The sequence below is a fragment of the Hippichthys cyanospilos genome, chromosome 9, assembly GCF_059441005.1.
Source record: "Hippichthys cyanospilos isolate Australia breed blue-spotted pipefish chromosome 9, RoL_Hcya_1.0, whole genome shotgun sequence".
NCBI classification, from domain to species: Eukaryota; Metazoa; Chordata; class Actinopteri; order Syngnathiformes; family Syngnathidae; genus Hippichthys; species Hippichthys cyanospilos.
This window is the reverse complement of record NC_142377.1, coordinates 11,409,946-11,437,720: the sequence shown is the minus strand read 5'-3', so window position 1 is coordinate 11,437,720 and position 27,775 is coordinate 11,409,946. Positions and strand designations below refer to the sequence as shown.

General features: G+C 41.5%; 1 protein-coding gene and 1 pseudogene across 2 annotated transcripts; one reads left to right on the top strand and one right to left on the bottom strand.

Annotated features, from left to right (window-relative positions):
- Positions 1–1,226: 1,226 nt before the first annotated feature.
- On the bottom strand, positions 1,227–14,602 carry LOC148418821 (sodium-dependent neutral amino acid transporter SLC6A17-like). The gene is made up of 12 exons (XM_088423347.1): positions 14,497–14,602; positions 11,079–11,495; positions 9,698–9,855; positions 7,969–8,095; positions 7,635–7,816; positions 7,451–7,561; positions 6,585–6,826; positions 6,284–6,476; positions 6,019–6,211; positions 5,637–5,796; positions 5,370–5,532; positions 1,227–4,555 (listed from the first exon to the last, which is right to left on the bottom strand). The coding sequence occupies exons 2-12, from the start codon at positions 11,359–11,361 to the stop codon at positions 4,148–4,150; spliced, it is 2,220 nt and encodes a 739-aa protein (XP_088279473.1). The 5' UTR covers positions 11,362–11,495; positions 14,497–14,602; the 3' UTR covers positions 1,227–4,147.
- A 5,292-nt stretch (positions 14,603–19,894) lies between these two features.
- Positions 19,895–26,084, top strand: LOC148418820 (RNA-binding protein 15 pseudogene; annotated as a pseudogene). The gene is made up of 2 exons (XR_015866687.1): positions 19,895–24,239; positions 25,206–26,084. The product of XR_015866687.1 is annotated as an RNA-binding protein 15 pseudogene (transcript).
- The last annotated feature ends 1,691 nt before the right edge of the window (positions 26,085–27,775 follow it).

The window sequence follows — 27,775 nt, the reverse complement described above, 5'->3', positions numbered from 1 at the left end:
CGAGCTTTCATTTTATTAGACTGATGAGATTATTTTAGCACGTTCATTTACACGAAATAAAAAAAAAGTTTTTGTCTTTTGCGGCACCAAAATGTTTACAAATTATTTTCGTTTTATTTACTTTTTTTTTTTTTTTTTTTTACAATTCTTGAGTACTTGCTTTGTCTGTACAGAGACGATCACACACCTAGAAAAAACACCTTGCACATTTTCACTTAAATTTTATATACACCCAAATACTCTGCTTTTTGAAAATGTATTGCTTTTCATAGACTACATCACTTAAAGAAACGACAAAAAATAATAAAAGGTCTCCAGAACAAATTCTCTGTCTATCCACTTGTCATAGCATATCACTTTTATTTTACTTTACATAGACGTCAGTATTCTAATATCTTACTGTCAGCTTTGACCTATTAATAATTCAATGAAAATTTTAATGCATTCTTTGGTATGCATTTATTTATTTATAAGTCTAATTATGCATTATGCATTTACAGTACTGTAAAATGACAAATGTGCATTAGTGTTTTCTAGTACAAGAAACCGGAAGAATCGGGAACAGGAAGTTACACGATATGAATCCGTTGTATGAATCTATTGTGCAATCGAGGAAATGTAGATTCCTCATTGCGTCCCTCACCGTGCGCAAGAACATTAACCTCTCTGTAAAAAATGGAATTTGGTGTGAAGTTTGCACTTCACGAGCGCTCCTTCATGTGTGTGCCTCTTAAAGCCACTAGAGGGCGGTGTTGAATTACGGTACTAATAAAATACAGAACGGTAGCAATCTTCAATTCCACATGATTTTACAATTGCAAGTTATTTTATGACATTTTTTTTGTCAAGCGCTTTGCTGTATCACGAATTGACTCTGGCTGCTCAATTGATTGTGTCTCTCTTCTTTGGAGAAATATGGATTCTGATATGCATTCTGTCAACACTAGATCGTGTGACTGCTAGAAGTCCTCCAATATTAAAAAAAAAAAATTCTTTCAATTAAATGGCAAGACTGGTTGTCATTTTCATGCGAAGCAGATTGATCGTAATGAATGAAGTAACTCTTAATTTTTCAGACAACTAATCAGTAAAGTAAGTTACTTTTTCACAGGTTACCGGCAGAACTTTTTATAAAGGAATAGACTGGAAATCATCCTTGAGAAGTAAAAGTACAAAACTGGAAATGTACCTTGTAACAAAAGTAATACAAAATAAGCAACACAACATTGAGCGGTCCTTAAACCTCTTTTATTATCATATTCCTCAATATTTTCAGTGAAACCACACTTTCTTTGCTCAGTAATGTTTATCTTAATACAATCATCATCAATGAGGAGAATGGAACTAAGGGGAAGTATGCTCAGCAAGACCCTGCAGCTACAGGAAATCTTTTTTATAAAGTGCACAAACACACACTCACCGGAGCATATGTAAATCAGGAATATCAATTAAGCTATAATTTTACCCCATCATATCATTTTCCCCCCTGTGCCACATTTATTCAGCCATTTTGTTAATGCCTGTGCACAGACGTCTGAGGACAACATACAGTAGAACATACTAACACATTTGTATCTCTTTGTGCATTCATAACATTCATTTTTCTATGATGCAAACACATACTGATAGACGGTGATCAATATTCTAAACAAAATGCCATCGCAGTCGTATATTCCACACTTTCAAAGTCTATTGAAAACGGGAGGCAAAATAAGTTTTGCTTAGCCACACAAAAGTACCCCATGAGACTAGCTTTGCTATAAGCACACATTGGAAGATAAACAATAAATGGAAGCAAATAAATACAATCTTTGCCTTCCTTGGCGCTTTCTCTGAGAAAGAAAAAGTCAAGTTGGGCCTCAGTGTGACAGACATCACTTCCACCAGCCAACAACATGTACACAAACTACAAAATAGACTTTAAATGTATAATTAAGATGAAAATATACACCATATATAAGATATTATTCATCACATCTACATATGCCGCAAATATACAGGAATATAAATATAATCCTTTTAATAATAGCACAGCACAGCTTTGAATACACTGACTTAAGAAAATAAATGTTTCTGTAACAGAAGCTTCAATGTGCTTGTTTACAATCATCAATTATATGCAAATGCAATGTGTGCAGAAATGAAATAGCCGGCTTTAATCATTCACATTTGACATTTGTGAGCTACATAGTGACAAATGTAATACGTTAACAACAGATTGGACTTGTCGCTCCAAGTGTTGCAATTTTGTGTGCATTGGATCAACGTTTGATTACATTTTGAATATAATTTGTGCTATGCTAACTGCCTTTTGTGTGTCTGAGCAGAGTACTGATTGTGCTACAGGTCAAAGGTTGGGCTAAATAATTTTTTGTGCATTAAGTGATTTAAAAAGCAAGATTACTGCTTTGAGAACATCATTCGTGCATTGGAGTGCACAGTTAACTCGGAAATCTTTTGTGCTTTTGTTGCACGGAGTAAATTTAAACATTTCAAGTGTTATGATGTGTGCTTGTAATTCTTTGGTGTATAAAATGGTATTCATAAATTCCTGATATATTAATGATATGATAATGATATGATAACACGAACTACTTTATTGTACATTATATTACAGGTGGTCCCTGCCTCCGCATTGAGCATTAGACCGGACACAGGAAAGTGATAAAAATACTGAAGTTCATCAAATAGTGGCCTCCACTCCATTTGAATATATGAATGTTGATCCTCAAATAATTGCCATAACAAAAAATACAAAGTATTGCGTAAAACAGTACAAGTCTCAAGTGACTGATCTTTTTTGTTACTATCAAAATGAATAATACTTTTAAAATGAACACTTACGAGTCATGTATGATATTGAAAAAGATGAAACGAGACTTTACATTGATGTGATCAGCTTGATTGTGGTCAGCTTATTTTTTTTATTCTTTTTTTAATGAAAAATCGGTGATCGGCTGTAATGTCGTAATTTGCGGCGCAATCACTAAAATCATTGATCGTTTCTGCGAATTGTGTGTTGTATGAATGTTTTGTGGTACAACATTACGTCCTTTATTTGTACTGGTTTATTTTATTTGTTGCTGTAAAGCAATGTTTTTCAACCTTATTTGAACCAAGGCACACTTTGGAGGCACAAAACCAGCCAATTTTTAAAAAAATTTGCAACCTAACTTAATATAGTCATTCTAAGCAAACTTGTGACAAGAATCAAATAAACATTATTTAACGACCCTTACGATCTTGTCTCAAAGTATTGTGCTGTCACCTATTGGCAAAATGTATTCATTACGTGATTACGCTGCAACAAACTACTGTACTTTCGCTTAGTTTATGGTTTAAAAAAATGAAATTGGATAATTTAGTAATTTAGTATCTAAAGTCGATAATTTTCTTAGTTATTTTCTTAGTTCAATTATTTTTTTTTAACTCTTCTTAATTCACTAGGCATATTTAGCCAAACACTTGGAAAAAAAGGAAACATACAAGTACATGGGATTGAATGTCTGGACTTGAAAAAAAAAAATAAAGTAAAATTTGTCTTTGGAATCAAATGACTGATAGTATACTGTACTGTATGCTCTTACACTATAGAGTGAAGGTTCAACAATTATCATTATAACTAACTTTTTAAAACAGGACAAAACAAAAAAGGAGATAAAGTAAATGTTTATGTAAATTGATGCAAGATCATAATTACCTCGGTGTTTATGTGTATGCAATACTATAGCATTTGTGCTTGGTGATATACCTCGAGAATTTTCGAATGTAAAATCTGTGCTGGGTGGCCACTATTTGAGGAAGTACAGTTATTATGAGAATACTATAGTTTATGATACACGATGAGAGCTTAGCAAATATATACAATGAATTTTCATCTGATCAGAGGTGCTAGAACCTACACACACACTGACTTCACTGCATTGATAATCTTGTCTGTGTTGCAACACAAAGTCAAGACAGCCTGTCTGTTTGGTACTAGTGAGTGATGCGATTATTTCTGAGGTTCCTTGTGCTAAGGCAAAGGAAATGACATCCTAAGTGCATGAATTCAGTGATTTGCAGCTATATAAATAATGCTTTTTTGGAGGGCAGTGGTGGGGATTTTTGTGCCCCTCTGGTGGTAAACTGAGCTAATGAATGACAGTCAAAAGTCAGAGTCAGGTGTGGCCGGAGTGGTCGGAGTGGTCGGTGTGGTTGGGCTGATGGCGGCATTTTGGTAGCCTGTACCATAGCAGCTTTTAGGAGATAACGAGTTGGGGTCCAGCGGTTTGTTTCCACCGGGAGCCAGGTAGGCTTTACGTGCCGCCAGTGTTGCAGGCGCTTCGCCGGGTTTGGCGCCCAGGATGAACCTGGACTCGTCCTGCTCCTCCAGGTTAGAGATGTCCTTCATCATGCTCTTCCGGTAGGAGACGGAGAGCTTGTTGGAGCCGTCCGACATCAGATTGAAGTGACGGGCAATGAAGACGATGGGGAGGGGGAGCATGGCCAACACGATGAGCGCGAAGCACATGACTAATGCCCACGGGGGGTAGCTCTGGAAGCGCTCCTGAGCCTACGCACACAGATTAACGTACAAGCGTGAGTCATTTTCTGGCTTAGGAGAAGAATTACAATTGAAATGTATCCATTCTCGTAAGCCGAGAAGAATTGATCACAAGCCTGCCTACTTACAGTGGCTATAAACAGTTTACAATCCCTTGTTCAAATGCCAGTGTATTCATATATATATGTTTACACACACACGCACAAGTCATCACTTTGCATTCTAACAGCCTGTTAATAGTCGGTCTTATTCTGTCGCAAAGGAAGGCACTTTTTCTTAAAACTAAACCACTGCTCGTCATTCTACATCAGGTCATGGCATTATATAACAGCGTTTTGGCAACAACTCTCCATGTGGCTGTAAGGGGGGGTGGGGTGTGCGTGGATGCATGATTGAATAACAGGGAGAGTTTCTTTCTTTCTTTCTTTCTGCCAAAATATGGCATTTCAACAAGAGTGTGTAGACTTTTAATTTCCACTATATCCAGCGACATACAAATTGATCAACCATCTAGTTCACAGGTGTAAAACTCCATTCCTCGAGGGCTTTTCAAACTTTCTCTCTCAAACACACGTGATTCAAATGATTATGATCATTTTCAAGCTCCCAAAGAGCTTGTTCATATGATGATCATTTGAATCAGGTTTGTTTGGGAGAGAAAACCGGAAAACAAGCAGGATACCGGCCCTCAAGGACTGGAGTTCGACACCTATAATCTCGGTAGTTCATCGCATGGTTGCGTGTAGGTGGAATCTCTGCGTAAATGCATGTAACTAACAGCCGATCCTCAACAACGGCTATCATAAAAAAAGACATGACTGACCAATTCTTGCACCCACGCGTTGTATCCAGGCGGGCTGATAGCCATCTCTATGACAGAGGCCGAGATGAGCACAATGAGGCAGATCGGGGAGACGTACTTCCACAAGTAGAAGTAAATGATGTTGGGCCGAAATCCCAACATGTCTTCCAAATCCTGCATGAATCTGTCGGCAACAGAGGAGCAGAAACATTAAACGGTACATGAAGAATCCTGCCTCTGGAAACAATCCCCCACTCACCTACCTACACTCATCTGCAGTTGATGTACCTTTTAGTGCCATAAATCCAAGCCACCGATATATTTTCCAGGATGACCACCACAGTGAGAGGCAGGCCGGCGGAATAGTCGTCAAACATGGTGACAAAGTAATTCCCCGAGCGCTGAACAAACAGCAAGCCGCACAGGAAGGCCACAATGCAGCAGCACACTGGAGGAGTGAAGAAAAAAAAAGGTTAGAAAGGACACAAAAGGGGACACTTAACTGGGCATAATATTAGACACAGCTGCACAATGTCAAGAGCAGTAATAAAAATTCTGTCTCGATAAAGCTAAATTGTTAAGTTTTAATGAATATCGCCAAACCCGAGAAATCGTGTTACTCTTATCTCAAGGCGCAAGTGTGTAACTGTCAAATAAATGACTTATTTACCTGTAAAAAGCTCCTTCTGGACCTTGTAGGCATCAAGAACAGGCGTGGTAATGCCGGTCATGGTGCCGATCATGCTACCCAGTCCGAGGTTGATGAGCATGAAGAAGAACATGACGGACCAGAACGGCGAAGCGGGGAAATGTGTCATGGCTTCTGTGAAAGCGATAAACGCCAAACCGGTGCCCTGAACAGCCTGTAAAGAAACGGTTGAGATATTGAGTTTGTGACATGCTGTGCGTCCACATCTGGACCTGTTTTGGCTCACTTTGTTGAGCTCATCCTCCAGGATGCAAGGATCCAGATCCAACTGAGAGAAGCTGCCTTCTTTCACCGTCTTGATGACCTGATACATCTCAGCGTAGTCGGAGGTGGTGAGGTGAGAGAAGTTGACGTGCGGGGGGATCAGATCATGACTCAGCATATTTGAGTTGAGGTATCCCACAATCTTCTCAGCGTTTCTATGTAGACCACATTTTGTACACTTAGTGAAAAGAGAAATCAAAACACAATAGCTACTGGAGCAATGTACACACAATGTAAACAAGAAAAAAAGCTCCAGAACGTACTCCACCACACATTTCTCATTCATGATATTGGCTTTGAAGCCCAGAACGGCAAACACCACCAGCGTAGCCAGGATGGACGTCAGGAAGTTGATGAAGGAGACGAGCACGGCGTCAAAGTGGCAGTTGTTGTCTATCTTGTTGTAGCTGGAAAATGCTATGACGCCCCCGAAGCCCAGACCCAAGGCGAAGAACACCTGAGTGGCCGCCTCTCTCCACACCTGGGGCTCCAACATCTTTTCCAGCTGGGAGATGCAATGATATGATTTAGCATCAGGTAATTTTCCAGATGAGAACGCAAATTGCAATGTTAATTCCATAGGTCTCAAACTCCAGTCCTCGAGGGCCGCAAACCTACATGTTTTCCATACTGCGCTCTTAAACACACCTGATTCAAATGATTAGGATCATTTTCAAGCTCCCGCAGAGCTTGCTGATGAGCTAATTATTTGATTCAGGTGAGTTAGTGACAGAAGCATCAAAAACATGCAGGATTGGGACCCTCGAGGACTGGAGTTTTAGACCTATGAAATTACCCAATTAAAAGTCAAAAAGGTTTCTAGGTGTTTTTAGGGTGTGAGTATTTTGTCTAGATTAGGTTTTTGGTTGCGTTTGTTTTTTTTTGTTTGTGTGTGTTTTCACTGTCAAGAATTGGGTGAATGTGAGAGTTTATTCTGGTGAGTGTAAGGTTTTTGATAAAAAAGAGAATATTTTGGTGTGAGTAAAATAGTCTTTGCTGCTTGTGAGAGTTTTTTCATGTACAAATTTCTTTGGTGAGTGTGTGTTTTAGTGAGAGTTTATTGGTGCATGTGAGAGGTAAATGTTCATCTTGTCCTATGCAACATTTGATACAGTTCCCCTGAGCTCACCTTTGGAGTGAACATGTGAGCGATGCCATCCACGGATCCCTTCAGCATCAACCCTCTGACCAGGAAGCAGAAGAGCACCACGTAGGGGAAAAGCGAACTGAAGTACATCACCTGTGAGACACGATTAACAGCCTGTTGTAGCATAACAATGTCCCTCACGTCTCCTGCTTTTGCTTTGTCCTACCTTCCCAGAAGAAGCGATCCCTTTTATGACGGCGAGGCATACGATGATCCATGCGGCTAGTAGGGATAAAGTCATTTTCACGTTGAGGCCACCGCTCTCTGCGATGGTGCTGGTCGTGTTTAACGTCTGGCGGTACCAAAAGTAGGTAGTGGCCGAACTCTTCTCGCACTCTGGCTCCACGACTACATTTTTGGAAGGACAAAAACAGATGGAATTAAAGACTTTGCGGCAAAGGCAGGTTCTCACTGGTGCCGATATTGGTACTACCTGCAAAGTGGGCAAACTTCTGTGTTCCAAGAATTTCAAAAAATTGATATAGTGTACAATAACTCACTGGCAAGTGTCCCATTCTTCCTGATTGGACACTCGCTCCATGGCAGAGGATACTGGAAGGACTGGAAAAAGTAGAAGATGCTCCAGCCTATAATCACGTTATAGTAGAGCCCCACAAAGCCGCACACCTGGAATGGACAGATTGATAAGAAATTTTGGCCACTGTTGTCTATTTTGCCTCACACAAATGCACAAGTGCATCATAAATGTGTGAGGAATTTTGTTAGATCCGGATCCAAACGTGTGCATTTACAAAAGGGCGGTTTGCGCCAATGTGGGTGTGAACACGGCCGCTTCATTTACCGCCTATAAAAGTCACTTTCTTTTCTGTCAGCAAATTGGCATCCTGCTAGGCTTATCCTCAAGGGCTCACCCATGGAATGCCCGGCATGGCGCATCGGTCGGCAAAATAGTCAACCAGGCTCACCTGCACATTTATTCACACTCTGTTTATTCGAATAGAGCCTGCCCTGCACTGGTCTGCACCGACAGAGGCACAACGAGCCTCATGTTGCCACCAGTCATGCAAGACATTCCGAGGCTACATCGGGCTGGAGGGAGGCGTGAATAATTAACATGCTCTCCTTTCAACTCAGATACTCTCAGAGATATTTTTAGCTACATCTGCACCAGTCGTGCGACTCGACAAAAAGGCTTCCTTTCACTGCCGAACATGTCAATACCTCCCATGTACTCAGGAAGTTGTTCTGATGGAGTAACTTCTTTCTGTGTGCATAGCAGCACTGTACTTCGTTGCTATGCTTTTGAAGCCTGGATTATTTTATAACAGTAGTGCCTTGAGATACAGGTTTGAAACACTTCCTTTAAAGTACTTGTACCTCAAATCATCTTCTCCCATTCTAATAATTGTAAATGCCTCCACCAAGCAAAACTGTTGTGTTGTTTTTAATGAAAGAAATATCACTATGATGTAGTACATCATCAAATTTAGTATAATCATAAAATTCAAGAAGAATTCAACTGTGCATCAAAAGTTGATGCAACAAAGCCCTTTCGTTGTGCTCCTTTTGATGTGCTCACCTTGGCCACAGAGGCAGTTATACAGACAACCCTAACCCTAACCCTATGAAGAATTGTAGTTCTACTACAATTATTTCCGGAAGTGACTCAATACGGTGTTGTAATGTTTGCATTTTTTTGCAGAGAATTACAGTTATACTGTATGCTTTTGTTTATTGTATTGTGTCTAATTGTGTTGCTCCACCATTTGTGTTCACATATCCATTGCTTCTAAAACCCCAACTATCGATGCTAATCGTAGCATGTCCATTGCATTTTGCAATGTTTTTAGTATCAAGTCAAACAGATGTTTCCAAGTCAAAGCTGTGGATGTCTCAATTACGCATTGTGTAATTTGCTTTGTTTTAAAGTTAATTTGACAAAAGTCTTCAACTAATAGTGGCTTTATTAATTTTGTCCACTATTAATTTACCAAACTGCTGCTTATTTTGAAGTGAATTGACTTGACTTCCGCGCCCATCCCTCAACATTGACAGAACTCATAAGTTGGTCATACGTATCTCATGGCACTATTGCATGGTGCAATTTATTGCTGTTATATGGATTGTATGAAAAATGCTAATTTGATATCGGAGACCATGTGGAATTGTGGCAAATAAATATTAAAGTAGATATCTTTTCAATTAATTCAAGTCTTTTGAAGAGAAGGAGGAAGAGATACGGAAAATAATGGAGGCGCATAGTTCTACCAGCAAACTGGACATCCCGATCCCGCCTAGACGTGGGCAGACATAGTTCCACACTCCAATGCTCCCGCGTCGGATCTTCTGTCCCACAGCAAGTTCCAGGAAAAAGAGCGGGATGCCGATGACAAGCAGGAGAATGAAGTACGGGACGAGATAAGCGCCTGAGAAACACAGAGGCTTTATGACTTACATGAAATAAGACACGCAGCATAATAAAGTCGATTTACAGAAGACATTTTACTCTAATTGACATCATGATGGGCAATTTTCTTCAATTTTTCTACAGCGAGAAAAATTCACCCAAATCCCCCTCCTCAATTAGTGTTTCAATCCCTAGTCTAAATTTGTCCCTTTGCGGCTTAATCCGCTGAGATATAATCAGGATGGGCTGAAATCGCGTCAACATCCGGAATGCAACGATTTATGGCTGTAAATATGAACTGCATTAAAAATAGCTCACATAGAAGTGGATGGTTATTGGAGAATAGATGAAAAGGATGGATGGAGAAGAGAGGGAGCAAGACGAAGAGTTGGAAGTAAAAAAAGAAATGACATAAGTGCTCGAAACATTAATTGACATGCACTGACTTTAAATAAAGAAAAAAATCAAAATGAAGTAAATAATTCAAAATCCCAAACTATTATAACGCAGCTGTGTATGCATCTAGTTACATACATCCCAGTCTACAATCATCTTTGTATTGATTATGTTTTTCTGTTTGTCTCAGAATGGTTTTACACAGCCTGCTTTGCCAGGAGTTGAATCGATAGCGCAGCTAAATTTAGACAACTGGTTTTTATTCACACTGCAGTCAGCACACTCCAGGCTGCTGTGAAGTAGTGACTGGAAAATATAGGTATGGGCCAATAGAGTGGGACCACTTGGTGAAAATGAAAATTTGTTTTAGTGATTTCTTTCTTCGTTGTACATTTTTCATTAATTTTTTTCATTGTACATATGAACGTTTGCAGCCTGAAATGTAGTTTGATTCTGTATTTCATGCTTGGAATTTGTAGACTAACTTGTAAATGAGCCAATATGGGTTCCCTGTCTTCAACATTGTTTCTTGTTTTTCATTCTTTTCTCGCCCTACAGTAAATTTTGTGTTTTCACCAAGTCGTCCCCTCATACTGTCCCATACCTGTAATTCAAAGCAGTGTGCAAAATACCAATACAAAATATGCATATGGGAGGCAGGCGTTCCCTTATTTTTGCCCCCTTGGGTTTACTATCCCAATGCTTCTATCTACGCTGTCGCATCTGAGGCTTTGAATGAATGTGTATCAATTTAACAGCCGGAGTTTTGCGTGTTGATTTTAGTTATAATATTACTTTTTCTTCACTATAATAATCATTTGTCACCCAAAACACAAGCCAACTCACCTCCTCCGTTCTTTTGGCACAGGTAGGGGAAGCGCCACACGTTCCCCAGGCCCACAGAAAAGCCCACCTGCGCCAGGATGTACTGCAACTTGCTGTTCCAGGCCGGGCGCCCGTCATTCTCCGGCACCTCTATCTGCGGCGCTTTCTTTCCGGCCGCGGCGCCGACGTTTAGAGAACTGTTCTTGTAGTCCAGAGGCTCCTCGTGCGCGAGCAGGTCAGCCACCGACTCTGTGACGTGCTCATGGCTTTGCTCGCGCTGTGTCACCTTGCTGTTTTTAGGCATCGGGGAGGCCGAGGGTTGGGAGGGGGACGTCGGGGGGGACTGGTGGGAATTGGTAAAGACGGAGGCTTAAAGAGCTTTTAAAGCAGACGCTGAAGATTGACAGACTCCTTCGTCCTTTGTTTGGACCTCTTGTCCTGTATTTGAAAAAAGCAAACACACAAAAAAAACAGAACACATCAACTAATTGTACTCATTCAATCCCAAAGACATATTTTTACGTATCTAGCCGGATGAATAAAAGACAGTAGAGGGACAGAAGAGGATGGGAGCAGAGCAAAAATTTAAGGAGACACTTTGCTTCTTTAGCCATTTTTAGTTCATATTTTGATAGCAAAAATATTTTTCATGTACAATTAATATCTTTAAAAACACATTTTAGCTGACAGATGTCGACTGAAAATGATATCAAGTGCTCAAGGCGCAGGCAATGACCATTCACGGCTCACATGTTTTCTTTTTCTGGTCATATAACTTTCGCAAGCTGAGCAATGAGTGATTGTTACCTGAGGTATTACTTTCAGATGACAGCAAAATGTGTTCTTAATGGTATTAATCCTGGTTGCCAGCCAATCGAAGGGCACGGAAAGATGAACAAACATTCACTCTGACAAATGCACCTAAGGACAATTTATAGTATCCAATTCAACTACAATAGATGCTTTTGAATGTGGGAAGAAACCAGTGTAGTTTGCTAGGAGACCAGAGCAACCGGGGAAAACCCACACAGGCACGGGGAGAACATGCAAACTCCATGCAGGAAGGCCGGAGACGGAAGCAAATCCACAACCTCTGAACTGTGAAGAGGCTTGGCTAAACTTCTTCCACCATGACACCCTCCCTTTAGACACCCCCCTCCCCCAAAATAATGAATGGACATTGACACTGTCAGTAAAAGACAATGATCCATGTGAGAACTTGAAAGGTTCCCTGTCTGCTTGTGATCCATAAATAACACTTGAAAAAGTCCACAAGCATGCCATCATAAAGGCAAAACAAGTCATCCTGCATTTCATGGCTCTCACAAAAATTCCCAATCGTGCAAATTGCAAATTTAATTTCCCTGTTCTGCGAGCTTAACTTTAGCGAAGCTTCCCTCCCACCCCCTGTAAATCCCCTAATCCCCTCAAGCCTGGTAGACATCCCTTCTCGCTCACCCACCCCTCTGGCAGGGAGATGCTGCCACATTGCAACCTAATGGAGGACAGGAACACGAGGCATTGGATATGCCCACCAAATCCGCAAGGGAACCCACAATCCAAAGTCCAAAAGAGTCAATTGTGGATACAGGAAATTTCCACCTCATCATATCCATCCTGACTGTTTTAATTCATCAAACACTCCAAGCCCCTTCGTGCTTGACCGGGGCATACTTTCTGCTTCGGTTTTAATTCTGTTGTCATTTTATTGCATCTCAACATCTGCATGCATGACTCGTCTGCATGTCAGCAGGAGACCGTGATGTAATAATCCACAGCCATTCACAAGTCTGCGTAATCCGACATGCATTAACAGCAAAGCCTTCATCCTGTCTTGTCATTCAATCCCGCACTACAGCACATGAGACGTGTACAGGCTGCGACATCCCAGATGAAAACATCAACTTTGCCATCCAATAATCCACATGATGATTCCCCTCTGATGGTCTGACGAGTCCTATTTGTGCACAGTAATTTTGTTTCCATGGAAGGAAAATGACTTTCAGTTGTCCTTTTTAGTGCTGTCAAATTTAAAGGACCCCATCGGTCATCATGTCCCGTGAACATCTGACAGATGTTGTCCTAATTAGCCTTTTATGGATCGTTATTTTGGATTCTGTTCACAGTGCTATAATGTCTGAGAGATGGAACCTAGTGCACTGTAGGAAAGTCATATGTATGAGTGTTACCAAGATGGTTTAGCAGACAATTGTAAGAAAAGAACAGAATAGATACTGTTTTTGTGTTTTATGCTGATTTTATTAGGACAACCACTGTTTTTTTCAAGGGACAACTACTCAAAATAGGTTTCAGAGTGGAATAATTGCAATATATTGTAATGGGGCCTTTGGTAGCTCAATAATTCATAACCATTGATTTTAATGGAGTTTTTTTGTGGAACAAGGAAACTTCAACAAAAAAATAGCACTAGAACCACTTGGGGCCACAAATTGTCCCTGTTATAAAAGTGTTTAAATAGCATACAATATTTTTATGTTTTAGCTTTCAATGCAAATTGTTTTCAATGATATCAGATTTAAATATAGATTTAAACGTTGTCATTTTTTATAGCTCTTTTTCATGATTTATGGAGGTATTTTATCACAACAGCCACTGTTTTTTCAAGGAACAAACACAAACATTTACTGTATTTTTTACCTCAAATCAAGTAAATCAAGTATCAAAGTTGAATATTTCAGATCCGCATATGTTACACCCCCGTCTTGCATTATCAAATGGTAAGATTGTTTTATTGTTGTCACGTGACTTAAAAGGTCCATGGAAGAACACATATTTTCTGACAATTATTATTCTTTACTATGAACAAAGATTAGCCAACATGTAAGAACAGCCTATTCGACCTTGAAGGGTCCATGATAACAGATTTGGACTTATTTGGCACAATTAGGAAAAAGTGTAACAGCAATATTTAATGATGTGGGAAGAGTTTTAAGAATTTTATTTGAACAATGACTGAAGACGGTGATACTTCTCTTGTCATAAAAATCAATAGTCCCTCATTAATAATTCACTTTTCATGCTGGTTACATTCTAGGTCTTGCAAGGTCACAAACGCAAACATTAATTTAGAACAAAACCACGCATTTGAACAAAAACTACACCTTCTACTACACACCTTCAAAAGTGTTTTTGAATTGAATACCAAGCAAATATACCCTAGTAGCCCAACATCTCACTGAGTACTCCATGCATGCATCCGATCCGCATTCAAATCTAAACATAAACAACACACTTATTTTCCCTTTAGAAAACAGAAATCCCAAATGACAATGTGTTCAAACTGGAAGATCAGACACAACTTTTACTTAATCTGATAAGAAATTACTTCAACGCTTAAGTGCTGAGAATGATGTGTGATGATGATTCAAAAAAAAAAATACACACACACACACACACACACACACACATAATGGCTTACCGTGAGTCTTTTACCGAGATCAGAAATATCCACGCATTTGTATTAAACTGCCGAAAGAAAGCAGCATGGGAAGCACATCCACTGTGTGCGTGCCTGAGTGGGGCGGGTGGATGACTGAGGAGGAGTGGGGGGGTGTTAGGGGAATGGGGGCGGGACGCAGCATCACGCAGGGTGGGACAGGGGCGCGCTGTGACGCACGCAACTTACGGCATTGTCCACGCAAATGACAAACGATCAACTGCCATTCATTTGTGGTCGGATGGGGACGGTTGGATGCTGGAGGGGGGGCTGCAGGGGAGTGGGCTGTCAAGGTCACTCCTACTTGAGGACATGATGGAGTGACGCAGCTTTCGTCTTATCGTCTGTTTGAAGTGAAAATGAGCCTGAGAGATTCTCACATGGATGCTGTAGCGGAATCACACAAATAACACCAACAACCTTTCACACCGCAGAACATAAAGATATTTCTGTTTTAAGACACTTCGAAATCGTTATGTGCTAATGCCCTTCATTTGTCACCTGTCCGATCGCACTGTTGTAAAATGTTAATCTCGCCTGTAAGTGCTCAGTCGAGTCTTATCATCTCTTTTGTATGCTCAATGTCTGATATTGAATCGCTGTAACAAACTGAGGCTGTTTTTTTTTTTTTGCGTCAGTGTCTTGCAACTGAATTGTCTTTGTCTTCTAGGTCATTTTTTTCTATAGAGATGCAGGACAAGAGCAAACAGCTACCATAAATCATGCACCGTCTTGGAAAAGAAAACAACAGCAACTCGGCCTTGACACCAAGATATAGAGAATACATCTCTGTTCAAATGCCATCATCATTATCATTTTTCATGTGGGAAATGAGGTGCAAAACATGAATACAAAATAAAACATCTCTATCACAATGTAAAAAAAAAGTGTAATTCAACTGGGTAAAAAAAAATCATCTTTGGTTATAATCTTATAAGATGAAGCACTGTCTGTTTCTCATAACAGCGCTTAGTTTTTCTGTATGACTTTGTAATGTATTGTACAAAAACAATAACAATAATACAGAGAAATCAAAGCGTTATTAGTGTTACATTTATTATTTAATAAATTTGAATGTATGTGTAGCACCTTAAAAGCTATGGTTGTTGAGTTGAGTATGTAAAAAAAATTAAAACTTGACAAAGTGACAACTCACATAATTTGGGACATTTCTACAAATTTATAATGAATGAAAAAATGTTGCGGTTTCTTGACAAAACATCTGACTGTTTTACAATACTTTCCCATATTGCGCAGGTGTCAAACTCCAGTCCTAGAGGGCCGGTAACCTGCATGTTTTCGAACAATCTCTCTCAAACACGCATTATTCAAATGATTAGGATCATCTTCAAGCCCCTGCAAAGCTTGTTAATAAGCCAATCATTTGTTGGAAAAAAGTGGAACACATGCTGGTTGCCGGCCCTCGAGGACTGGAGTTTGACCCCTATGCTATTGCGTTTATTTAATTTGACATCAGACATAAATCACATAATTGAAAACTGTACCTCAGTGTGTCATTTGATTTTTTCCCCTTTAACAGTGCAGGGTTCCAGCCTTGTCTGTTTCTCCTTCTCGCCCTTACTAGGTGACACCTTCCTCTTCTGGCCGACTTCTGGGAACAGTTGCCACAGCAACAGTAGGGTCATATGACACTCATCGCTGTGCATCACTTCATCTGTGGGGTAGAAATAAAGAGAAAGCTTTCATGAGGTTGCAAACTGAACACATACAGTAGTAAGCAACTATAATTAGTAAACAAGTCACGTATGGTGCCAGTTACTTTGATAATGTTATGAATGTAAAAAAAGTATTTTTTTTCTTAATGGGACCGTGTGTTGCATTTAGCAAAACAAATCTTCATTTTAAAAATCCACAATGAACTTCAGTAATATGCAAAAAAGGTATCACATCATCATTTTTTAAAATTGTAATCATGAGTCTATTCATCTGTAATTATGTTACATAGGTGGAGCCTGCCTAACAGAGGCATGACATTCTTTGTGCTACAGATTCTCTCAGGGATGCACTTTGTGAACATATGAAATGGCAGTAGGCTTGCAAAGAGACAATGGCATATACATGCTTCAAAGTTGTTACAATGTCTTAGTTCACACTTAAATGGCGCTAAATTCTACACGCTGTCACTTTAAGGTTGTGTTCAGGTCAGACCAGTGTTGATTTCATTGTTTCGTTCATTCAGTCTGACTTCATATACACTGATGAATTAATATATGGAATGGACTTTAGGAGGATAGTGAACTACAAAGTACTTGCATGGAACACAAGCCAAGATTTGAACCTCCAAACTGCTTGCTGTCAGGCAGAAATGTGGATCACTTGCACTCATGCAGTACCTTTGGTTCTGCAAATGAAAGTCACACCCAACATTCTTCAGACTCACTGAGATTTTAATTCCATAATTAATGTTAGCATGTTGACATTTAGTGTGCAAACCATCCATCTGAATGTAAGAAAAGGTCAATGATCTTGGTCAGATGATTTCTATGTCGCATCCAAAGTATATTCACAATGTTAATTCGAAATGTAGGCAACGCTTGTGGAGTAGAGGTACATTTTCCTCACAGTTGATAGGTTTTAGTTTTGAAAGCATGATAGTGGCAACAATTTGCTTTGTTGCCTTTTTCCGCTGGAAAGCACGCTGGAAAGTTGCAGATAACACAGCCACATGCCAGTTACAGGAGGGTGTGTATACATGCGCAACCATATGATCGCTTCCTTCATTGAAAGAATTTGAGAAAAAAAAAAAAAACAATTGCCAGGTTAGTCCCATTAATGGTGGAAAACATGTTGTAATCATGCTTTTCTTCATCATAAACCCTGAGATTTGAACAGAGGGTGTGTAGACTTTTTAATGGCCACTCTAGCCTCTTGTGCACCGCGATTAATTGTCTTCCAGTTCAGGGTGTGCCTCGTTTCTTGTCCCAGCTCACCTGCCACAAGAGAGTGGATAAACACTATTGAAGAACATCAATCTGATGCTTTCACGTTTTAATGATCCCTTATTTTCTTGTCTGACACTCCGGAGGGACAGCCTAACTCGGTCTGTTCTCATCGAGCTGACGTCAGCACTCCTCCGCTGCTAAGCCGTTCACCTTGGTCCGCCATGTGATGTGTTTTTTTTTTGTGTGCCTTCCTTCACACTCACTGATACTCACGTGAGCTCATGCATTGTGCATCTGCACCGCCATATCCGCCCAGTACTTTTCCTTTACTCCAGTCTCATTTAAATTCCTCCCTCCCTCCCTCGCGCTATCCTTGCTGTGTTTCTCCTCTTGTGTTTGCATTGTCTGGGTCAGTCTCAGCTGCTAAAAATAAGCCTCGAGCCTGAGCTGTGATATTATCACATATCAGATCCATTATTCTCAGGATTAACACTCAGACAAACATAATTACAGCTATTGAATTTGCACAGATTATTGATTTGGTTGCTGCAGTTGTTTTTTTAAATGTTTCTTTCCCACACATGCAGTTTTACCATTAATCTTTCCCATTGTGTTTTACCCATGTGTTCTAGCAGGAATGGGCTTGCTGCTTCTGTACAGGTGTTCAGACCAAAGAGAAAGTGTGTCAGGTGCCGTCATGACACACAGACTGCAGTGCCTTGACAAAGCCGGCCGTAGGAAGATGGTATATGCCCTCCAACAGTTGTTATTTTTTAATTACCTAATAGCTACACAACAATAGACTCTCTCTTGAGTCTTCATTTTACGTTGTTGTGATGATAATTTAACAATGCAAAATGTACGTACTCCATTATTTGTTGTTTTATTAATTGAAATTTCACAATTTCATACATGAATGATGAGTGTATTTGAGATACACTAAGACACATTATAATGCTGGTGGCAGATTGCCTCTCCCACAAGAACATGTGATCCACCATAGAGGAACTTCACCAGATGGTCTCTCAAAGAGGGGCCAGCCCAGGCCAGCTCACAGGGTTGAGGGCAAAGCTGCCGTTCCCATTTTTCGGACACTATAATCCTCTGAGACTATCCTGTAGCAAATGATACTGCACGGTTGTCATTGTGATGCAACAAGTAACTGGGTCAGTTTATCATTTTGAGAAAAATAAATAAAAGTAAAAAAACAAAACTGGGATTTAATTGAACAGATCATTTATAATGGGGGGGTGGCAGTTTTTTTTTTTTAATATAAAAATAAAACTGTACACATTTCACACCCTGCTGTGGCGCAAACTGTAATCCTTGTGTGGGAGTGCCCTACATACATGCCTCTGCATTTGAACCTGTTAAAAAACACTGTAAAACCAACACATCAGCAGTATCTACTAAGTGACCACACAGCATAATATATTGAGCGAAACTACTAGCATGCTTATTAAAAATTAGCGACAAGCACATTTAAAAGTAGTAGTCAAAGTAGAAGTAAGAAGAACATATATTTTGAAAAAAGTTTGATATTATAATTCAGAAGAAGCCAGGCTGGTTGAATTGATAAAGTTGAATAAAAAAAAAAAGTTTGTAGCGTTTCATACATATGTAAAACAGACTGAATTCGAATTTTGCAATTCCACTATTTTAATTGGGAGGACCATTGTTCCAAAAATAAAACAGATATGACAAGATGTGTACGGTATATGCAAATGTATATATGGAATAACTGTTTTTTAAATGCTATAAGGACTGATCAGTCATACAAAATAATGCATCAATTAAAGATCACTTTCTTTCAAAGGACTAACTTAGTAGGATTCATTTTATAACTCAGGTGTCAAACGATGCTGCTCTCTAGCGGTAATTGTAGTTGCAACAACCACAAATAAGCAACGTACCGTACTTTTGTTTGTTTGTTGCTTGGTTGAGTAAAAACGATTACTTGTTGATTGTGAGTTAGAAAAATACATGCAAGAGCAAATGCATTATTTGTTGTTATTTTATTGTCATACGGGAAAAAGGCCGAGAGGTAGTTTCAGATCGTATACCTAAAAAAACGAAATTCAAGTGAGTTTTATTCATAACTTCAGTGCCCTATCACCAGCCCCTAAAATTCCTTGAAATACATAGTATATTTGCGCAAATATTTGCCCATTTGGTCTAAATAATTTTAACAAAGCGCGAGAGCCAGTAAGGAAAATAAATGTCGCTCTGCGGCTGATGCTTGCTGCTAAATATTTATTTGAATTCCTTGAACCGTAACAAAGAAAAGTCGTAACGTTTGCCTCGTGTCACAATCGTTATCTTTGTGCAATTTTCAAATATCCTTTCGGGGCGAAGTCGCAGCCGCACCCTTGTTTGTGATAGGCTGACGCACTTCCTCTTGCTTTGAGCGACGTCCCCACCAAGCCAATCAGAAAGCTCGACAGACACAAAGGCGTGACTTCCGGTACATTGGAAGAGTATTCCAACATGGCGCTCGCGTATCTCGAGTGAGGAGTCTCCTTCGGCCTAGTTTCAAGTTGTAAAAGTTTCGTTGGATTTCTGTTAGTAAGACGCCATTTTGTGTTTCACCTTGTGTATACTGGCGTTTGGAAATGAAGGAGAAAGACCGCTCGCCGGTGAGGAAACGCTCACGGGTGCCTGACGATGGCAAAGAGCGAAGAGGAAGCCTTGCTAGCAGGAGGGCCGGAGAGCTGCTGAGCGTCGCCAGCAACAACGGCAACAGCTACGTCCCCGTCGGCGCCTCCTCCCGGAGAAGCTTACCCGGTGACAAAAGAGACAGTTATTCGGACATTCGGACCGGCAATGGCTACGACTACGGAGCTCCACCTGGAACCCACGGTGGCCCCGTCCTCGCGTCACGCAGCGACCCGCGATCCCCGGAAAGTGAGTACAAGACTCTTAAAATTAGCGAGCTGGGCTCGCAGCTCACCGACGAAGATATCGAAGACGGACTCTTCCACGAGTTTAAGCGATTTGGAAACGTGAGTGTGAAAATGAGTCGGGAAAACGACGAGAGGGTGGCGTTCGTCAACTTCCGGAAGCCCGAGGACGCCCGGGCAGCCAAGCACGCTCGCGGACGACTGGTGCTCTTCGATCGGCCTCTCAAAGTCGAGGCGGTGTACATGAACCGTCGCAGGAGCCGCTCCCCGCTTTCCAAAGACAATTTCGCACCGGGGCACAGACACGTGCCCCCTCAGAGACAGCTCTCCCCCTCTGGTTTGGGCTACAGAGACTTCCGGTTACAGCAAATGGCGCTGGGCCCCCTCCCTCCTCCCCCCCTGCCTCACCTCACGGATGTCGAAAGAGATGCATATTACTCCCTATACGACGGCAGGAATCACGCCGCATTCCTTCCAGAATTCCACAATGACAATTTGTCCGATGGCGAGCAGAGGGCAAACAGGACGTTGTTTCTCGGCAACCTGGACGTTGGCCTGACTGAAAGCGACCTGCGGCGAGCGTTCGACCGTTTCGGCGTTATAACCGAAGTGGACATCAAACGTGCGGCGCGCGGACAGAACAGCAATTTTGGATTTGTCAAGTTTGAGAATCTCGACATGGCCCACCGAGCTAAAGTCGCCATGTCGGGGAAGGTGCTGGGTCACAACCAGGTCAAAATCGGATATGGCAAACCGACGCCCACCACCAGACTGTGGGTGGGAGGCCTCGGTTCGTGGGTCTCCCTCGCCACCTTGGCAAAAGAGTTTGACCGCTTTGGAACCATCAGGACTATCGACTACAGAAAAGGCGAGGCGTGGGCGTACATTCAGTACGAGAGCCTGGACGCGGCGCAGGCCGCGTGCTCGCACATGCGAGGCTTCCCCCTTGGTGGTCCCGATAGAAGGCTCCGAGTGGACTTTGCAGACACTGAGCACCATTACAAGCAGCAACAGCAGTACAGTCAGCTCCCTCTGCCGCTCCCACGCTTCGACTTGGTCCCGCCGCCGTTCGATCACCGCTTCACAGACTCGTTGAGAGAGCGATCGCCGCTGCTGCCGGCGCCCCGCTTCCGGGACCGGGATCTTTCCTCACCCGCCGACTGGTCGGGCGCGGGCGCCCACGAAAGGATGCGAGGGTCGAGTTTCCCGCCCGTGACTCACCTGGAGAGACATTCCCGTGAGCACTGGCCAGTGGACCGTGAGTGGGAGTTGCAAAGAGGAGACGTGAGCCGCCGCAGACGTCACTTGGAGCACGGGTGGCGTCCCGATCGCTCTCCGGGCAACAACGGCGCGCCGCGCGCCGGCAGCCCCGCAGATGGTGGCGGCGATAGCGACGGCGAGCACTTGCCTCGTTCTGGTCGAGTCTCCCCGACTCGAGGTCGCCCAAACAGTCAGGACCGAAGAAGAAGAACTCTCAGTCCGCCCGCTGTTACCTCATGCTCTGACAAGGAGCGCAAACGCAAACCCGGTGACAAACCAAACAGTCCGGCGGGAAAGGAGGACATCTTGGAGCGTCCGTCCAACCAGAAGCTGAGTCAGGTGTGGCGAGGTGTCCTCCTCCTGAAGAACAGCAGCTTCCCCACTGCGCTGCACCTTCTGGACGGCGATGCGGTGATGGTCTCCAAGCTGCTCCAGGGAGGCCCCGGCGGCACCCAGGCCTCTCAACTGAAGATCAGTCAGCGCCTGCGAATGGACCGGCCCAAGCTGGAAGAGGTCTCCCGCCGCATCAAAGCCGCCGGCCCGAGCGGCCACTCGGTCCTGCTCGCCATGCCCGACAAACCCGAGGACGGCGCGGCTCCGGACGGCAAAGACTCGACGGAGCGGCCGCTGAAAAACCTGGTGTCCTACCTGAAGCAGAAGGAGGCGGCCGGCATCGTCAGCCTCCCTGTCGGGGGCGCCCGTGACAAGGAGCACAGCGGTGTGCTCCACGCTTTCCCGCCATGTGAGTTCTCAATGCAGTTTATGGATGAGTCTGCAAAAGCTTTTGCTAAATCAGATGATGACTACATGGTCATGGTCATTATTAGAGGAGCATCATGAGGGGGGGGAAAAAAACAACAGCTAGAGCTTCATAAACTGTGTATGTCGTGTGCTTTGTAGAAGAGGTTGCCTAAAGTGTTTCACTCTTAATTTTTAATCCAGGGGAAGTCAAGTCCAAATATTTCTTTACAATAAGGATAAACATGAGATTCAGATTAATAGTGTATTTGTTGAACATCAATTAAGCAGCATATGTATTTTTATGCGAGAGGTACTGGCATTCCCAAACTTAGCCGTGATTGGTCCTTACTTCACTACCGAACAATTGTGATGTTTTTGTGGTGGATCTTGTGTCCTAATTCATATTTAAAAAATGCAATGAAAATTTTGACTTGACTTTCCATTTAACAACTTCAAGTCACTGATTTGAAATAATTTCTTCTTTAAAAGGATACAGAAATTGCTCCTTCTGACTTTGTGATTAATCTAATTTAAGCGCAGAGCTTTGGGGGGTTGAGTCCTACAGAGAAAGTCTTAATCATATTTTTTTAAGTCAAGCTGATATATGGACCCCCACAAAAATGTGACCATACATAATAGTGTTAAATTTGAATGCCTTTGCTAGAGACACGTCACAGTGATAGTGTGACAAGTAGCCAATCCCGAGTAGAAATTTGCAGGAATGCTTCAACTTGTTTTTCTTTTTTTGCTAGAAATTGTGTCATAGCATATTTGTGAACTGCCTCATCTAATAATTTACTTTCTTAATGTCAACCCTAAGAGTCAACATTTTACACTGTAAATCAACAGTGAATAGTGTGAACGTTTTGTTTTTAGTTTTGCACTTTGTCAGAAAACCTTTTCATTTGTTGGGCTAAAACTACCTAGAAACACATGACAGAATCAATCCAATAATGCCAGATTGTCCTTTTTGGGGGGGGTGGTAACCAACACCAGACTGTATTGGATCCCAAGGAAAAAAGAAAAAAAAAAACACACATCTGGAGTGTGATTGAAACAATGTTGCTTGTTACCTGGATCAGACTCCTTTGATGAGTCTAGATCAGAAGGGGGAAGACGCGCTCAGCTCTCCTCACTCCAGATGGGACTTGTCATTGTTTCTCGCCATGTCAACTTTTATTGTTTTCAAATGGAACGCATGTGTGCCGTGTACTCAGGATATCTGGACACGCACACGGAGAGCGGCCGTGCTCATGGGAAGTAAACAAAGTGCACTTCGCAGATTGTGTCTCAATAAATTTGCTCATTCGTGGGAACCTCAAGGAAAGACTACCTTTGTGACCTTTTCTGTTCTCGGATTTGTCGATCCGGCTCGAAAGTCTCACACGGGCCTTTGACAGTGGGAAGCGTCCCAGCAACCAGGAGAGGAAGCGTTGAGTTCCCAGGAAAAAGAAGCACTCGATTCAGTGCGTCGATTACGATTGATTGACCTCTTTTGCAATGTGCTTTCCAGTCCATCTGCACGGCCTGTTGTCGGCCTCGGGTCTCGTCTGGACCGCTGCTGCGGTTTCCGTCCGCACGGAGGCATGTTTGTTAGCGTTGTTTGCACTCTCGCATGAAGAACCTGGTGTGACACTTGACACATGCATCTTGTCTACACCAGAGAGCAGCGTCGCCTTTATCTGACATTAACTGGAATGGATCGAAAGCAGCAATGCATATGAGACCTTTATCTTTATTACCGAGGTGATGAGTTACATAATATTCTTGTTACAAAATATCCCAATGGCATTGACGACGATTCAAGATCAGGATGTCAGACATTCATAGTCCTCATCTTCATCACATGGGACCAGACTGACTCGCAGCGACTCAAGAATTCCCGATGCTGTCATTTGGGCACGTCTGCTTCTTTACAGAGGTAAAAATGCATACACTCAGCATTATTAGGCTATTAGCATCATTTTTTGTGAGTTTTTTTTTTAAGGAAGTCACTTGCTCCACTTTAGTCTTTCTGAATTGTCTGTGATGATTGACAAATTTACAAAGTTGTAAACTAGGCTATTATGCTGGTATCTTACTTCTTAACAGTCACTAGTAGTTAAATTGGGTACTCAGGAGATTCACAAAAAAAAAAAAAACAGTCCTTATGAATTAAATAATGCTCAGTGTTTGCTTTGATAGCCATTTCACAATGTCTTTGTTCACCTGGCTGTAGTTTGCGGTGGTGTCATTGAGCCTCATTGTATGTGGCGAAATTTTCTCGTATCCCGTTTGAATGAAATACAGTTAGACTACAATTAGGTTACATAAATACTTTGTATAAACACTCGAGCGTTAGTGAATGCGTTTCATTTTGCGTATTTGAAAGGGACAATGCACTTTGATAATCGCTGGTACTAAACCTGCATAAAACGTGAGAAAAGTTGCATCCTGATAATTAACATTTGTAAACAGCAGGAAACAAAAACAGACATCTAATTTCTGACGCAGCCTCGTTTAATCAAACGTATAAAATGCTAAAGTTCAAGTGGTAAATTGTATGACATATTTAAAAGTGCTGCAGTTCCTAATTTAGTTTTCTCCTGTCCCTTGAAGACGACCAAAACATGGTGTAGAAAGGCCTATTTTGAAAATGCACACTTTTATTAAAATTGCCAAGGGTGAATGGCGTAAACGGTAAATTAACCAGGCCTCATGTGTGTCAGATATTTAAAAAGTAAATAAAACCTATGAAACATAACATGTAGAAATATCTATTGGTAGAAGATGCTATTTTTAAAAAGTTTGTATTTGATCGTTTAGCATGCACTATAGTGAATGTTCGAGGGACTACCAGAATGAATCGCTATTTTTGTAAAGTTGAAATGCTTTCTCCTCTCCACAGTTGACACTTTATCAGCCACAGAAGAGCCTTGGCGATCTGAAGGAATTTCTTAGTGGAGGTAAGCCAGTCACTTGAGTGTTGAACTTTTTTGTTGTTGTCTTCTTCCCTTTCCAGTGTTGTGTGATAGCAAAACAGATGATGATAGCAGATGAGATGACATCAGCAGTCCGCTTAAGGTAAGTGAAGTTGAGAGTTGTGTATACCTGTGCCTGAGATTCGTTACACTTATATTGTACTGTATTAGGTTTTTTTTTTTAGTTAAAAACAAATGTAACCAGAGGTCATCTGTAAGCCATGCTTTAAAACTAATTGCCACGCTGCCTGTTGTAAAGTTTGCCAAGCACTTGATTTCTTTTTAAAAGTTATTTGCTTTCTCATGCAGACACTAACATATTAGAAGTGCCTGAGATAGCTCATTTTTTGAGTCTAATTAGGTCGCCATGTGCACTTGAATCCTCAGAGTAAAGCATGTATTTTTATTGATCTGGACCTGTGTATGGCTATCAATTGTTTGAACATGTTATTTCGGTGGGCGTAGTTGTGTTTGTGAGTGTTGCAGGTGATCACATCATGAAAATGTGACAGCAAATGTGTTTTAGTCAACTGTGATGACGCTGTGGCCATGCGCTGGTGAGTACAACTTAAAAGTGTATAAATTCCGGTTGCGCCCTGCAATTGACTGGCAGTTCAGGGCGTTCCCTCCCTACTGCCCGGAGTGAGCTGGGATAGGCACCAGTAAGCCCGCGACCCTTGTGAGGATAAGCGCCTCTAGAAAAGAGGTGAGTGGATGGGTGGATGAAAAAAACGGTTGCATTTGTATTTCTGTTCTCAGTTGTGCTTTTCATTTGTTAAATAAAGTCAGTTGTTGCAGAAAAATCACATTAGCCTAGCCCTTTTTTTTCCTCCCAAAACTTTTTTAAACGTATTTGATCACGTGACAAAATAGCCCGCAATGATTTTTGCTGACCTTAATCTGAGCGCTGTGTTTTTGTTCCAACTCCACTGATTGTCTCCAGTCCAAACAAACTCCTTTTTAGGTTGCGTAAGAAGAGACAAAATCTGAAAATGTTTATGATTCATCTTCGTGGTATTAAGCACTTCAACCTCGCACTCTGCTGAACACTGTGAATTGAAAACGTCGCTGAAATGTCCGAATTAATGCACTAATTCCAAAAAAATCATTTGAATCCCTAAAACTCCCAGATGTAGACTTTAGCTGCACTTAATATGTTCGCCACTAGATGACAGCAAAATCACTCGAACGTTTCATATACCATTGAGGACACCTTTCATGCGAGAGTCTCGGGAGGGGTTTAGAGGAAAAGATGAGTCATCTTATTTAAAATTCAAGACTCAAAAAGAACTAAGCCTAGATCATTTAATGAGACCAGATGCCGATTTGAGACTTCATACTCTATAATGTATGACCTGTGAGGGTCCTCATTTTTGATAGATCTGAATCATTATTTCAATTGAAACAAAATGCTAGTGACTTTAATGTGAACGAGGTGCCTTGTCCTTTTCACATTGTCGACTGTGGTGCAAACAGTGACTGTGTACTCCCCTTTGGGTAAACATGGTAACATTAGAATGCAGCAAGACACAGGCTGCTTCAATCATTAATCCAGCAGCTGCTGAGGTTTCACACACGGGGATGACCACTAACAATTTGCCACACAGTCACGTTTATAATGTGACGGTTTGATGGTGCGAAGATGTATAGATGTAAGATCCGGCGATTTACGGTTCAAATAAGGCTGCATACACAGTAGAAAATGAACAGAGGGATACTTAAACTGAGCATTTTGCACTCCAGCCATCTGCTTGCTCTCCTGTTTCACTCTCAAGTAATCAAGACAGTCTGGAGTAGTGTAATATAGTAACATGAACCAGTAAGCGTCCACGCCACTTAGCAGATTGAAGGCTGATCTACACACGCGTCAGGTCAGCTCTGCTGTCCAACATGACACTTTTTGTTTTGTTTTGATTTGAACTCTGCAAGTGTGTCAACATGAGTCTGCAGAATGTTCCAGTTGGGACATAAACACACACCTGGTTAAAAAAAAAAAGGGGGGGAAACTGAATTGTTCCAGTTTATAAGGTGTGTCAGGAAAATTTCCGGACTAGTGTCACAAAATGTGTTTTTGAACAAAAACATAACATGATTTCCGGTGTGGGCCAAGAAATTAACAAGCAAAAGAAGTTTTGATCAGTGTAAGGTGGACCACATTGAGATGGCCCAGATGACTAGCAAAGAGTAAGTCAAGAAGAGATGGTGAAGAAGGCTGGGAATTTGTGTCGTATCGATTACATCGAAGGGTATAAGTGGTTGTTTGAGCTGAAATATTATTTGTTAACATTAACAGTCCTAAAACCTCTCAGATACCTCACAGATGCAAAGGCAGTAAGAAGATTTTTCTCCATTTTCATCAATTCCTGTGCCACCAGATGTCCCACTATTTTTGTCTTTAGAGGTCAGAGGACATTAAAGTGGCCTCTAAAGTGTGTGTGTTTCCCACATAAGACTCACCCTATGATGCATGACTGTAACTTGCATAGTGAGGCCAAGT